Genomic DNA, 15,652 nt, shown 5'->3' on the forward strand with positions numbered 1-15,652 from the left:
TTCACAGCCTCTGTATGAGCTGTTGTAAGGTCTAATTTTTTTTTTTTTTTTTTTTTCTTATAATGATGTGAAACTACTTCAGGAAGCTCTTGATCCTGTTTGCTATGCAACCGATAGACAACTGTGGTGGTGATACCACACGGCCAGGAATCTGCACCCAAAATAAAGCAGAGAGCTGTGGGACCATGCTACGGAATGCAAAGCCTCAAGCTTGCAGGTGGCATCTACTTTACAAGACAAAGTAATTGCTTCCTTGTTTTGCTGAAATTACTGTAAGATAACAATAATATGCTAAAACAGAAACACTTATGGCATAAGCTTACAGTAATTAGATACAATCTCTCTTGTATAAGGAGAGGAAATTACAGCTTGCAATCACAATTTGCTCTCCTGAGCTGAGAATCGAGTTCTCTTACTTCCTTAAGGAAGAAATTACAAGGAAGAAATACCTGCTTCTTCTACCCGCTCATTCGTTTTGACATAAAACATTAACAGATTACTTCAGATGTTAAAAAAAAAACCAAACCTCAGGTTTGAAGTTACTAAACAAACTGAAGTTACTCAAGGCCTAAATTAATTATTTCACAACTGCTCCTTTTTGTGGAGATGCACATACCAAACAGGGTAAGATGATCATATCTGTATCTACTGCTTTTGAACTCTGCTCCTCCAACCTCAAGCGCTTGCTGGGTTGCCATTTCTGAGCCAGCGTTCGGATCCTCTCGTCTGTTGTAATTACATCTCCATCAAACCTTAAAAGAGGCAAAAGAAAAAAATAATCACGCGAATGTGTCTGGAAAATAATGCAAATTAAATTAGTGCAATTAAATGCAAATTAAATCTTTGCACCTGTTTTAGAAAGGTTCGTTAAACTCTACCTATTTTTATCAAATAGTATTAACTAGTTTCCCTCTTCTAACAAGTCAAAGGTCTTAAATGTAAAACTGGTGGCTCTACAGCATGCTGTGATACTAGAAGCCACATGTAAGCTCTCCATTCTTCCTCAGTTAGGATAATTTAGAGACATAGTAGATCTTCATATGGGAGTTACCATATTGAAAAGAACATGCAATGCGTTTCAGAAGATGGTGACTTGTTTCCATAAATACAATTTAGTGGGAGTTTATTTCCTTACTTTTTCACACATGAAAACCAAATCGGATCCTTGGAACAATTTCTATTTGGCACATATTAGATTTTAGGTTACCACCCACATCTAGTAACTTTGTTTTCCTGCTGGACCCAGTCTTTCACATACCTCTTTTGAACTTCCAGGAAAAAAGAATCTGTTCTTTTCATTTGCAACTCATACATGGCTCGAAGAATATGGAGAGGTGCATTAAGTGCATCGTGTGTCATCTGAAGAAGAAGAATTAAAAAAATATAAATGAAAATAAAGACATTGCAGGTGAAAACAAAAGATGAGTTTCTTTCAGGATGACCTAGGCATTATTTTCTCACCTATGACAGAGGCAGAGAACGAATGAACCTAATATCTGGATTTGTAAAAATGAGAAGTAATTTAGCAAAAAAGCTTTACAATAATTTTGTAGTGTTCACTACTGTAGTTCTAGTTTATTTCTTTTAGGTAACAATACATTGAAATTGCAGACCCATATTCAGTAAATTTAAAAGAATAACAGCTATATAAACTACTAACTATTATATGCAAATAGCAAATTCTCAGTAACTTCAAAGGAGGTAAAATGAAGTTTAAGTACCAAGAAGCATATTTTGGTGGCTTCATCCAAACCCTCCAGAGGATCAAGTTTGTTCTGCTCTAAATCAACAGGCCCAACAACAGTTTGCTCCACATCTTGATCTTGTTCCCTTTCTTCCAGTTCAGAATCTTCACGTTCAGCCAGGGAACTGATCTCTTTCTTTGAGGAATACAGCATTATTGACAAAATCTACAGAGAAAAAAGGTAGCATATGGTGTTACAGCTGTAGATATTATTAGTGTATCTGCAATCAGCATTTTATAAGAACATTATAAGACTTGGACACTGCTTAACATGTTATTCTAAAAAGAAACAGCACCTAAAAAAAAAAAAAAAAAAGAAGAAAACCCCAAAACACAAACCCAGCATTTCCCACGTAACTTTTCTTACCTCCAAGTCTCTGAGAAGCCAGGTCTTGCTGAAGCCAGTTCCTTTGCTGCATTTCTTCACTAGAAGCTTGAGTAAACCAGACTGAAGGAAGGCAGCTTGGATCTCCTTAAAGCCATGAATCTACAAACACAGACACACAATTAAATAAGTAAAAAGGGTGCAATGCATCACAAAGTTTGCAAGGCCTTATCACACAGCCTCAGACAAACTTCCTGCCCAGATGAACTAGGCTGAGAATCTTTTTCTTTCATTTCCGTAAAAACCCTTAAAATACAAATCCCCACTTCAAATACCTTAAGAGTATCATCTATGACACACACACAGTAGTAACTGGATATCTGCTTTGATCTGACAGTCCAAAAAAAATACAGATCCCCGCTCCAGATTATTTCAGGAGTAAGAAAAGGGGCATGTGAACTTCACTCCATAAAGTGTTATCCCTATAAATTTCTTCTTCAGCTTTCATGAATGGTCAGCCCCCATAGAGGAAAAGTGACCCAACTTCCACTTCAGACTCACGAATGCTGTTTAAAGCCCAGCAACATTTTCAACCCGCTGCAGGGAGGGGATAAAAGGAGCCAGACGTGACAGAAATGACCTTGTGTTAGTGTCCCAATGTGCTTAGTCAATACCTAAGCTCCTGTAGCACAAAGCAGAATATGAACTTTTATTTATTATGTTCTACATGTCAGGCAAAAGATACCTGAAGTGCTCTGTAAAGACCCTTCAGAGCGAGCGACAAGACCCAAGTTGCTTCCACGGCCTCAGCATAGCTGCTGTCCATGCTGGTTTGCAGAAGGTGGGTAGATATCAGAACAAAGTGCTGGAGGTACTGCCTGAGCTGGGTCTGGGAATCGCTGCCCTCCTGGCCACATTTCTGAATCAACTGATAATCCTTCACTGCAAGAGAGGAAAAACATAATCCGCTAAGTTCATTTAAAACGCAAAATCATCTCTTACCAGTAGATACGAGTCGGCTGAGACATGAAGATGATCCATACGTGAAGTACATTCTAATAATGGTCTTGTACTAAAATTATCTCGGATTCATCGAACAGTCAAGAAACTATTTCATGTTTCAATGCAAGTTAAAAAAATCCCTAAGTAACTTCGGGCAACACCTGATTGTCTGCACATATTTGCACATAAACAGTACAGCATACAAAGCAGTACATGTTGTCTTTTACAGTTAAAATGGGGAAAATTCTGATCTGCAATTGATACGTTTTTGGGTATCCATAAGAAACCATAAGGAAATACTCTGCAATTCTTTGATAAAATAAAAATGTCACAGAACCTGTTTTTCTCTTTCGAGTTTTGATGTCTACTATAACTGCCCTGTTCTTCTCCGTGAAATGCTTCAGGATGATCACGTTGTGCGGCTCGTTAGCATTATCCATGTACACAGAACGAGTCCCCATACACAGCACCTGAAATCGCAGCAAAACTTTCAGTTATGGTTTGCAATACTTATTTGTAAATACATAGTTATCCCTTATGTTGGCTACATTTATTTATACATAATAGTGTATTTTTTAGCTGGAAAATCTGCTTGCTGCTGGGTATTTGCTGATCTTTAGGAAACAGCAGTTCCTTTCTATAAAAGAAATGCCTACAACAAACAACTTAATGCTACATAGGCAATATATCAGAGTTATGACTATCAAGAGTGACATTGTTTTATTTTGCTCGTATAAAAAGCCCTTTTCGATACTCAAACATACTAAGCTGGTTTTGTCATGATAGTTACAAGTAGTGCTCCAAGAAATACAAGGCAAAACCAGCTACATTATTCTTCACTAAATAAACATTAATCGTGTGCAAGTGGAAAGATGTGAACTCTGACATACACCGTGTTGTGACGGTTTATAATGGCTGCCCCAAATTGATGAAATCCGTAGTGTTTAGAAATACAAACCTAAAAGCTCTAACCATTTTCGCTTCCTTTAGTATCAATAGGCCACTTACCTCAGGAAACCCAACCAGCACCAATAAAGTGAAGATATTGGTGTGCTTTAGCTGGAAGGGGAGTTGCTTAATGCAATGGTCAGTGAAAGCAGCGATCACATTATGCCACTGCGCAGAAGAGTTCAAAGATCGAAGAATGTCTGCCATGGAGCTTGCCCAGTCCAGACCTACACGACTGGAAAGCAAGAGCAGTCGGTATTAGGAGGGCTGACCTCAGACTTACCTGAAATGATTTTTCCTCAAGACAGCATATCACTGTTAATCTGTCACAGCTACAGCTTTCATATCATTATACAACTGTTTTTCCAAAAATTTGAAGCTTTCATGCCAGCTGACGCATAAATTCTGTTTTGTTTTCATCACTAGAGCATAAATAATACTCTGTTTTCTTAAAGGGTTTGCAGTCCCAAATCAAAGTGTGCCTGAACATTGTCACCTTTAATTCCTAACTTTAATTTAGAGCTCAGAAGTTCTATGCACAACAGCAAGCGGTTTATTTCCCACACACGTGACTACTTGCTTCCCCTCTGTGGACTACACAAATAATCTAGAGACTGGCCTCCTTGATGTAACATTAATGTTTGAGAAACTCCTTTCCTTCAGCTGATCCTCTGCCTTTAAATTTCATACATTTTTCTATTTGTTTATGAACCTTCCCTCTAAAACATAGCTTCAATCAAAAAATCACAGTCATATTTAACAGGCATGACATTAGAGTGTTTAAGGGCTTTCTCAAGATCTCCAAAACAGAACATCTGCCCTGCCCCTCCTTGCTGCTTTCAGTGCAATTTTACTATACAAAAATCTCTCTAATACTCTTACATAAAAGGGCCAGATCCAGAACTCAGCGCTGGTGACGGTTACCACGTGACACATGCTCCACCTTTCCCAAGTTACACAAGAGATATGCGACTGAATAGGAGAGAATTAATGTCATACCAAAGAAAATTTAAAAAATAGGACTGTACTTTGGTTTTCCTCAAAGTTTCCATTTTCCAAACCTTACTTTTTCCACCATAACCTGCTACATAGCTAGGGCACAGGAAATTAAGCCACTGCTCAACAGCCAGCCTTCTTTTGGAAGGAAATCAAGTGATTCTCACTGCAACAAGGGCTGCAGATGCTAAGCCTTTCCCACAATCAGGGTGCAGGTTTAATTGACTTTCTGTTAAGAAGGCTCTATGCAAGAGGTACACACAAAAGAAAATTAGTGTTAGTCAGAGAGTTTGAAATTAAAAATAATAGTTTTAAATTAAAAAGCACCTGTCTAAACACACAGCTCCCAGACTGAAGAGAAGATGAGTTGTCTTCCAGCCGTCTGGCATTGCAGACCCATCTCCCGCTGCAAACAAATTGTGTTTGGCTGACAGGACTTTGGCCACTGCAGCGTCCACTTCTGCAGGCATAAGTCTCAGGATTAACTGGCCCAGAAGTCCCAGTGTTAAATGATAAGTTTCATTTAGGTGGCCAGCGTTTGAGATTACAACCTGAAACATCAGTGGAAGTATCTGCTCCAGGTTAATCAAAGACATTGTGGAGCCCTATGGAAAAAGAAAAATCTCAGTAAGGAAGGGAAAGAAAATAAAACTTTTAGCCCAAGTCACAGCACATACAAAAAGCTTCTGTTCTAGTGTTCTTTCAAATGGGACAAAAGGAAATGAGAAACCAGGTTCCTACTTCTGTTGTTGACCAGTTAAGCTAACCTGACGCATAAACCTAAGTTGATGGTTTAAGCTTTGCAGCTGTCAGAGTTAAGACAGACTGACTTACAGATAAATGAAAATACCCTTCCCTCTCCTCCCACCCAGGAACAAACCCTTGCCATTCCTTAATAATGCGAAATGTTTTAAGACATTCTGGTTCACATTTTGTATCACGTAAGCAAAAAAAGCCCATCTCCCACATTTAATTTCACTATGAATTTTATTCATGTTCCTGGTGACATCAAGAAAACTACGCAGACTGAAGGTAAAAAGAACTAACTGATTTGAAAGGTGGTAACATAGCTGCCAGCAGCCCTAGAATCCTCTTCTGAGAGCATTCAGCAAAAACTTGTTCCTGGCTAGGTATTATAACCTTCTCTGCTTGCTTCTGGGCTGAATCTTCTGAGAGGTAGTCATCTGCTTTTTAAATCAAAATAAAAGAAGAAAATGCCCAAAATGACATTAAAAATAAAAGAAATGAGTGACAGCTTCATTTTTAAAATTACAACCTAAGCATAAAAAACGTTTTTTAAAAATGCTATTAGAATTTGAAAAGCAAGTCTTTATAAAAGTGTACAAAAGATAGTAGGTAAAAGGATTTACACCATCTATTAAAACATAAAGGACAGTACTATGGACAGACCATTTTACTATTGTGATTCTAATACTAGTCTTTAATAGACTAAGACACATCTGGTTCCAAGTCTGTAAGAATACACAAGCATTGTGTTAGACCAACAGGAACTATAATCTCTATACATGGATATACATATTGGTGGAATTCTACTCAGATTTCTAGAATCCTTTAAACCAATCGCAAGGTAGCAGTTGTTCGAAGCAGTACGCTTGGCAGCTTCTTACAACGCAGACAGCTTGCCCGCGTTCAAGACATTCGCAAATACACAAAAATGGGTTAGGAGTAAAAAAAATACAGCTGTTTGCATATGAATGGATATTTCTGTAACAGGAAAAATGAGGAATAATCTTTTACCTGTTGGAGAAACATTATCATCCCCAGACAAGTCTGACTCTTGTCTCAAAACAGCTTTCTTTGTGAAGACAGCTTTGCTTTCACTTCCTTGTTTTCCTACTTTATCTTCCACAGGAGACTGGATTGCATTGCAAACATCTGCTTTCCCCTAAAAATAAAACAAAGGCACTAAAAGATTAACACCTGCAGAAACAACCATGGAGAGAAGCCCTCAGTCATCTGCATTTGAACATATTTTTTCTCTGAATCTCAAAACCTTTTATTGGCTAAGAATTTCTTGATATAAATATATCTTAAGCTTCCATGCAGTGAAAATACATTTTTCTATTTTGCTTGTATCTCTGTGCATAAATTATCACACTGTAATACTTTTATACACTGTATAAAACTGTAGGAAGCTTGTTCTCCTAACTTAACAGTGCGAACAACTAGGGGAATGACAACCCTTTCAGCAACAACGTCCTTTGCCCCTTCCCTCCAACACTTTTGTGAATCAGTTGCCTGTCAGACCACGAGGTGATACCTTTACCTTTGTTTTTCATCAGCTGGACCTAATAAAAATGAAGCAACCAACAGCAGCCCCCTTGCCCCTCAAATTTTCCCTACAAATGAAATCACTACGATCCGTTATTTCAGTCGCATGGTCAGAATAAGACGTTTAAGCTCCTGAAGAACACACAACTAACTGATATCAGGGATTCTGTAAATAACAGTACTTACATTATAATGCATAAAAGCGCCTGTGCTTGGTTTCTCATCTCCTCCCTTCCCTGTGTTATCACCAGCGTGACTTTTTGGAGCATCATCTGTGGGAGGACTGACTGAGACAGTGTCGTTCTCCGAGAAGGATTCACCTTCTGGTAACATGCAGAGGAGAGCTAAATTTTTCAGACCTGAAAGCAAGAAAGTTATAAAAGCTCTTCAGCTGTTGAGTGGCAAGAAAGGCAACAAGCAGAACTGAAGCATTTTGAAAGACAACCGCAAACGTCTTTTGAATGTCAACTCCATCAAAAAGATGTTCCCCACCATGTTCACTTAATTATGTAGTTCCATTAAACAATATTGTGAAGAACAGGCAGTGACATTTTCGACTTCACGAAGACACCATCAGGGTAGGAGTATTAATTAATTCAAGAGAGTGTTAGAGATACCTCCCAACAGTGTAAATTATGAAAGGTAAATGAAATTTGTCTTAGCTTTTAATCCTCTGACCAGTTAAATATTTATACAATAAAACTGTATGCTAAAAACAAGCAGTTTAAATAATGAGTATGCGTAAGTATTCGGTGGTGGTGGTGGTATTTCAGCTGTATTAGAGCTGCTCAAAAAAAGCACCAGTAAACTTATTTGAATTTGAGTCTAGAATTTTTGATATATTCAACATGGGTCTCTATTGTATCACCCCATTTTCTGTAGTAGGTCCTAGTTCACAGAAATCCCCATTTCCAGACAAACAGACTTATCTCACACCACAAATAAGGTTCAAAAATTCTTGCCAAGAGCTGCAGAACAAAAAACATTTTCCACCAAGTTATTTGCTTGCTTTCAAGTCCTTCGGGTGTCAGTAACCTGTTAGTAACAGAACACGAAGCTATATTGACTGGCCCCTTTGCAACATCCAAGACGGAAAAAAAGAAAAAAAATACAACCAAAGAGTTGCCAAGCTGTCTTCAGCATTTACGTAAGCATAAAATTAATTTTCTCCAGCACCCTATTTTCCATGTTCCACCGACCCTAAACGACACTTGTTTCTACATTTGCTTTCTACATAAACAGTTATTCTCAGTGAAGTACACAGTAGCTTCCCCTTTCCTTTGGAAACTTCCAAGTGAGTAATCACAGACTTTTCGGACACTTGCTGGGCAGCATTGTCTCCATGAAGGAGGAGCTGACTCACCTTTTCCGTGCTGGGCTTTCAGCAAGCAGTCTCCGATGAGCTGGATGCACTGATGCTGCAGGACTCTGGCATGACCGAGGACCTGTGAATCTAATTTCTCTCCTTCCACCTCCTCCCCATTTGCCAGATCCGCGCTGTAGAGAGTCAAAGCTGCGAACAACAGCCAGGAATAGTTGTGGACATAGGGTTGGATGAGCCTCTGTCGGTCACTGATGCGAATAGTCACCATGGGATACACGGTGATGCTGTGAGTGGGCAAGTGGCTGAAAGAAGAAGGAATTTCATTTTGAAATGCAGTTGCTTTCTCACTAACCAATGTAGTTAGTAAAACATGACAGCTTTACAAAAAACTATGAAAAAACCAACACATTTCAGAGGTTGAAACTGTAGACCTTCAAGTACTGTAAACTATCAGAGCCTCACTGACTTCAGCAGTGCTCGTTTAAAAGAACTTGAACTTTCACAAGAGCTCCTGCGCTAGAAATGCAATTTTTTTTAAGATCTTTCGTGTCAAGCACCAAAACAGACATTGCCCAACCACAGCACCATCCACTTCTGCTGTCATTCAGGGTTGATAACTCTTCTTCTGCAACTTTCACAGCCATGGCTAGAAAACAGTTGCTACAAAGTTACTTCAGAGGTTGGGCAGGTTTCCAAACTGCAGAAATTTTTGCTCAACTGGTCCTCCGTTTGCTATGTTTCTCCAAAGGACATCAACTAGATGTTCTGATGTCGGGCGCAACTTTGTAGGAAGTAACACAAGAATGACAGATTGGACTTAGTTGCTAATTATTGCTTTTCTGTCAAGTGAAGCAGAGGAAACAAAAATCACATATTTAATACCTGTCGGAGTATTTCTTTGCGGAATAGCATCCATAGCAAAGGTCAAAGTCATCACACACGTTGCAGTTCATTCTCCGACCTATGATAACTCCTTGACAGTGATCACAGGCGTACTCCATGTTAACCATTTCATGGTCATCCTCATGTCCTTTGGGTTTAACTCCACCTGTAAAGAAATATTGTAAGATTTCCCTGTAAACCCTTTTTGATAAAGGATCTTTCTTGATGTCAAGCTCATATTCAGATTAGGAAAAGCTAAACATTTGTAAAATGTCCACAAGAAAAGTCTTTCACTTTATTTTATGTATAATTCAGCAGATGCTATTTTACCTTTGAGTAGAGGGTTTTGAGGGTTTTTTTAAATGATTCTTACCAAGAAAACAAGTTTTACACAGATCCATGTCATTGCACTGCAGACAGCGGTAGCGATGCCACGGTGCAATTTCATCACAGCCATCGCAGGATATGTCCACATTTAACAGGTCGCAGTAACGAGCAACAAACATGTGCATCTAGAGCAATAAATGGACGCAATTTACTTGAGAATTATTTTCCGAGCTTTGAGAAAGCTCTTTTTAAACAGAAAGCAGAACACTTCTCCTGCCAAATAAAGGAAGGGGATCTGTTCATCACATTAGACTTTTGAAGGCCTACATGGAGCCAGGGATCCAACTCATGAATAATCAGTTTAAGTCAGATTCCTTTCTCCCCTTTAGGCTTGTAAAAGTCTTCTGTTTGCCCCTTTTGCAGATAAATAAGCAAATCATGAAGTCACCTTTCTCTGCTTCTCTGGGTCAGCTTGAGCTATCTTTTCATACCAGGCCTCGAACATCACATCCTGACATTCATCCATCCACTCACAGTTCTGCTTGTAGTCTGCAATTTCGTCTTCTTCACTCCACTGACTAAAAGAAAAGCAAGCGCAATATTACATTTAAATGCAGCCAGGCTTCCCTCTAATATAAATTGGGACACTTCTTTTTTTTAAAGAACAAAGTGGTATAACATGCTAATAAAAACAGAATTGTGAGAACCCCAGTTCACTTGGTTAATAAATGAGCACATAGACATCTGCTTCTTAACTCTGACAAGTCCATAAGTATATATGGGGAACCATAGTGCAAAACCAGAAAATCCAAACTGCTTTCGCTAATGCTGGCAGACCAGCTGAGGCATTTTAAAAGCTTTTTGGCCCTCACATTTGCTCATCTGCAAGAAGTACTACCACTACGAAACTGCAACATGCAGGTGTTAAAAGTATTTGATATTTATCAAGACAAGAAACAGCATTATCTACCTCCTGCTACATCGCTAAACAGGTGAGGTGTTCCAGCAGTAATCGGGTTAAAGATAAAATTTTAAGTTTTTGCACTAGCAACGCTGCAAAAAATTTCAAATACCTCAGTTAAGCCCTTGCATACCGGCCAAAATTATACCACACTTGCTAATAGTACTTTTACTGCTTGTTCCAGCACAAAGTGCAGGAGCCTTGCTTGAAAAAAAATGGTATTAATAGTTAGTGCCACATGAAAGCTGCATTACCCCTGACTCACCAAATGACACTGTCATGGACACTTATGTTTTCTTGTGATGTAGTCATAAGAAGCTGTGGTAACTGAATCTCAACAAAGAAGGAAAGATCGCTCGGTTCCCAACTCATATCCAAAAAGTGAAGGAGAGTTGTCTGCACACACGATAAGGCAGGAAGCAACGATCTAAATAAAAACACAAGACTCTGCGTTAAATTAATTATGTGGCAAAAATTCAGGTTTACTGTGGCATAAACTTACACAATTTAGCAAGAAGAACAGCCAACGCAATTTGAAATAAAGATGGTGTCCTTTATGGATCCACTTGAGACAGAGCTTAGGCTATAGCCCGAGTATAAGCAAGAGAGTTTTTCTCTACTCTGCAGTACAACATTTTCTTGGGATTTACAGGAACTTGTTCTCTTTGAAACCTTTGCCATGTTCAGTTGAAACTGAACAAAGGACTCGGAAGTTATTGGCAGGGAGACAAACAATATAGGCACAAAATTCTCATTTCTCTATGACACCTGGCTGTATATCCCAAAAACTCTAACCAGTATGTTACTACTAAGCTTCAGAAACACGTTGCAGAATTATAGCTACAAAATGCAGTAAGTCAAGGTTTTAACACTGAAAAATTTATTGTGCTTTCCTGCATAGTGGTAATAAAAAGCTAACATGGCATTTTTGATCACAAGATCAAGGCTCCTTAGTTAGTTCTGCAAAGTACAGTCAAACTTGATTGAGGCATTAAACAATAAATAACAAACGAGAAGGGAGGAGGTGAAGAAGAACAGGGAAAAAAAAAACCAGAACAACTCACTTAAGTAATACAAGCAATGTACTGTACCTGTCATTAATAGTACTAAATCCCTTCACAGAATTTACCAGGAACAAAACAAGCTGATAGTAGGACTCTCGAATCTCTTTGTGTAGCTCAGCACCACAGCCTTCCAAGTTTCCAAAGTAGCTAGAAATTAAAGAGTCAGGTTAGTAGTCTAGAATTCACTGTTACATTTCAGGTAGCATGCTCGTGGCACTAATGATAGAACCTTCCTTCAAATTAAAAAGGTGCTTTACAAAAATCTAATCAAGGTCTTAAAGGAAATGAGCGTGCTGCAAGATGAGCACAAAAAGCCCTTGACAAGTGAGAAACCAGCCGACAGAGTTCCAACACTGTCCAGAAATGTGACAGAAATCCCACTGAAATTCATGAACCAGAACGGCAGTGTTAGCTCCTGCTTTGAGATAGCGCTTTCTAGTTGCCAGTAAAATTTGGAAAAAAAACCAAAAACAAACATCAAATTATCTTACCTTACTTAGAACAACAACTGCACCTACATACAGTTGATATGACTTTTTTCCCCTCTTTTTTCTGTATGTACGTGCACGCCCTGTAACTGGTATGTGGCTCACAGCACTGCAGACCTTGGCTGGCACATCCATCACTTTAGCCCCTGGCACACGAGTGAAATACACCACCCCGCCCTAAAATTTATCTTGTATCACATCCAAAGTTGTGAAAATTCATGAACGAGCAAATAGTTGACTAACAAGATCTAACATGCACCATTCCTGGAAGTTAACTCATCTGCCAGATAGGTATTATGTTAATTTACAAAAATTCTAAAGATGCAATGCTACATAACTAATTACAAGCTAATTGGGTTAGCACTACAGCTTTACAGGATGAGAAAGAAGCCAATCTAGAATTAGACAGGAATTTCAACTAAAGCAATAACTGAAGATCCTACAATGTTTTTGAGTTCGTTGTGATCTGGTTGGAACTGTAAAGATGTTTCTAGGTGTCCACACTGTGATTCAACCACGTGATACCTACTGGCATGAATAACTGTGAAACTAAGTCCCACTTGAAAACAATTATTGATATTTTTTTTTTTAATGAAGCATGCAAGATATACACAGTAGCCTAAAAACTAATCATCATGTCCTATTTTTATCAACCATATGAATGAAAAAGCAGTAACTTTCTACCATTTTCAATTTACATGACTGGGAGAACACAAGGACTAAGACACGTGGCTGAAACTTGTATAAATAATTACTTACTTCGTAAAATCTTTCTGACAGGCTAGAAGTTCTAAGAGGAAAAGTACACACGGTGGAAGAAAACAGTGTGGCTGTCCAAGTGAGCCTAGGCACCGGCGGATTGTCTTGAGCACTTCCAGAATAGCCTGCCCTTGGGATCTTCTCAAAGCAAGAACCTTTAAAACACTAAGAGCAAAAAACATCTATGAGGACTTCGAAACATTGTGCTTAAAGTAACCCAAATAAATCACAACCAAGAATTACTTGACTAGTTAAACATGTGTTTGGTATTTAAATTTTCTGGTGTATTTCAGCAGTGGTGTATTGCAGTTGGAGTGGGTGATAAAGCTTCAACCAGAATCCAGCACTTCCTCCACCAGTTCAAGTTTGAGACAAGCTGAGACTTGGAAATCTGTCTTTTGATTTACATTTTCAGAATACCAGGTAATTCAATAAAAGATGCAACTACTCTACGTTTGGTATCAAGGATTACTAGTACTGCTGTACCATATCCTGGCTGTTTGTAGATAAGAAGCAAAACACCGCTGCAAACAGGTCTCAGGAAGCAAGACAAGAAACAGCCAAGTAATTGTTTTCACATTCTGAAGTTCTACATGATAGAAGTGAATCAAAGGAAATAAAACTCTGTGAGCCCCTACATGGTTGTGAATACTGAACTTCGATGCAGAAATCTGACAACTATTTATGTACAATATGATTTTCAGTTCTATCTTGCAGCTAAAAGATGTTTTATTCCACGTGAAGAGGTCTGAAGACAAGTTTCTGTATTTTATAATTGGCAACATTTTCGATTTGCTTACCTTTCATGTGAAAGTGATTGATCCTTAATAAAGTTTAATATGTTTTTCAAGATGGGATATTTCTCTTTCACAGTAGGCGCAGCTCTCGGTTCTTCCATTGATCTGAAAGACAGGAGCCTTAGTCTTCCACGGCTGAACTGAGATTTTCGTGTAGGAGTGGAAGGAGGTGATGATGTTTCTTCTTGCTGCGAAACTGTATTTTCGACAGGCTTACTATGAAATGCAGATGCTGCTTCTGTTTGGAGGGGTTCTGGAGCTTGTTTAATCTTTGTGTCAGATTGTGTCATTTGGCCCCCCTCTTTTGAAACAGGATGAGTTGCTACATTGGAAGGCAATGAGTGTGTTGCCTGGAAGTCCGTGTCCACAAAGGAACCTTTTCTTTGGCATTTATCACTGGCATACTGTCGGATATCATCAATATCTTGGGCTTCCAAACTGTCTGAAGCAGAATCTTTCGTCTTTGCTCTTACAGGCAAAAAATTCAGTAGCAAAAGGCTCTTCTGAATACAAAGTTTTGCTGCAGCATAAAAAATGGAAGAGTTAAAATCACAACAACAGAACACCAGACTTGCTACCTTCTGCTTAGGAAGAAAGTGATTTATCTTTTCTCTTCTGAGCCAAGACAGCTAGAAAATACTGGTTTTCCTATTGTATTAATCATTATGCTATCGGTTACTTAATTCTAGATTTCCATGTGCTAAATCTGAATAATCACACTGATCCATGTAACGCAGACGGTAGTGAACAAGAACACATTTGATTCTAATAACAATCAGCTGCTACTCTAACATCAGTTAATTGTGGTCACAAGTATCTACAAAAATAGATGAACATAAGTTCAGAACCAGGTGACCCAAGTGACAGGTCATTCCCTATAGAATTTTCTCATGTCTTATTTTCTACAAAGAACAGCAGAACACAATCCCAGACAGTTCACATAACATACACTAGTTCCTCTATTAAGGTATTAAAGAGTATCCTTGGTTGCTAACTTGGCTTTTACAGTAAAAATGTCTAAGACTTACAAGTCATTGTTTTACTAAATTACCTGGATTGCTTTTATATTTGGAAAGGCAACACTCACCAAGAGTTTCTGGGTTCACCTCACTTGCTTCTGTGTTCTGCTTCTCTTCAATATCATTTCCCCGACTCATCAGGGATTTTTGTTTCATTTCCAACTGTAGACAGAATGTTAAAATAGTTAAAATATTACTCCCCCTGTACATCCATAAAGCAGGGCAGTAGGAAAACTGCATAGCATTAAAGGAATTTAATCTCAGATTAAACTTCCTCTCAGGCAGGAAAGACGAGGGAGGAGGTCACACGGTACCAAACCAGTTCATTTGGCCAGTCCGCATCTGAAGGGCTCACATGAGCAGCAGAAAAATGGGCCATGGACTGGAAGTTATCGAAGGCCACGTAGTTATTAACATTAGAATCTCCTGCAGACGAGTGAAATCTAACTGAATTTTGGCTCCCTGCTGCTGCAGGTGATGATGCAGACACCTCTCACCAGGTTGTGAGCTGATGACACCAGCTCTTGACATAAGGCTTATGTTTCAAGGAAAATTACATGCAAAAGACTCTGAACTGAAGCCAGTTACTTGCTTGTCAAAGAAGCAATTATTTCCTTTTCTGTTAGCACGGCATTACCGTGAGAATGATGGTTAAGACAGATTTCTTTCTATGCTATAGCTCAAAAGAACTCCAACTGCTATGTAAGAAACTTCCTAATTAACA

The 15,652-nt window shown here is 38.7% G+C and overlaps 1 protein-coding gene across 2 annotated transcripts in view; it reads right to left on the reverse strand.

Annotated features, from left to right (window-relative positions):
* Nucleotides 1–15,652, reverse strand: part of ZZEF1 (zinc finger ZZ-type and EF-hand domain containing 1) — a 55,616-nt gene that overhangs the window by 12,417 nt on the left and 27,547 nt on the right. The window contains exons 28-47 of one of the 2 annotated variants that reach the window (XM_065646887.1): nt 14,997–15,090; nt 13,913–14,429; nt 13,113–13,277; nt 11,893–12,012; nt 11,067–11,228; nt 10,289–10,418; nt 9,887–10,025; nt 9,514–9,679; nt 8,671–8,933; nt 7,494–7,666; nt 6,774–6,921; nt 6,063–6,199; nt 5,343–5,620; nt 4,080–4,254; nt 3,409–3,541; nt 2,815–3,011; nt 2,112–2,231; nt 1,722–1,910; nt 1,259–1,359; nt 617–752 (exon numbers count right to left, since the gene is read on the reverse strand). In XM_065646887.1, coding sequence (XP_065502959.1) covers nt 617–752; nt 1,259–1,359; nt 1,722–1,910; nt 2,112–2,231; nt 2,815–3,011; nt 3,409–3,541; nt 4,080–4,254; nt 5,343–5,620; nt 6,063–6,199; nt 6,774–6,921; nt 7,494–7,666; nt 8,671–8,933; nt 9,514–9,679; nt 9,887–10,025; nt 10,289–10,418; nt 11,067–11,228; nt 11,893–12,012; nt 13,113–13,277; nt 13,913–14,429; nt 14,997–15,090 — 3,543 coding nt within the window. Of the gene's footprint in view, nt 1–616; nt 753–1,258; nt 1,360–1,721; nt 1,911–2,111; nt 2,232–2,814; nt 3,012–3,408; nt 3,542–4,079; nt 4,255–5,342; nt 5,621–6,062; nt 6,203–6,773; nt 6,922–7,493; nt 7,667–8,670; nt 8,934–9,513; nt 9,680–9,886; nt 10,026–10,288; nt 10,419–11,066; nt 11,229–11,892; nt 12,013–13,112; nt 13,278–13,912; nt 14,430–14,996; nt 15,091–15,652 lie in introns of both variants that reach the window. The other variant, XM_065646886.1, reaches the window with a different exon arrangement.

This window comes from Caloenas nicobarica, chromosome 17 (assembly GCF_036013445.1).
Source record: "Caloenas nicobarica isolate bCalNic1 chromosome 17, bCalNic1.hap1, whole genome shotgun sequence".
Classification (NCBI taxonomy): domain Eukaryota; kingdom Metazoa; phylum Chordata; class Aves; order Columbiformes; family Columbidae; genus Caloenas; species Caloenas nicobarica.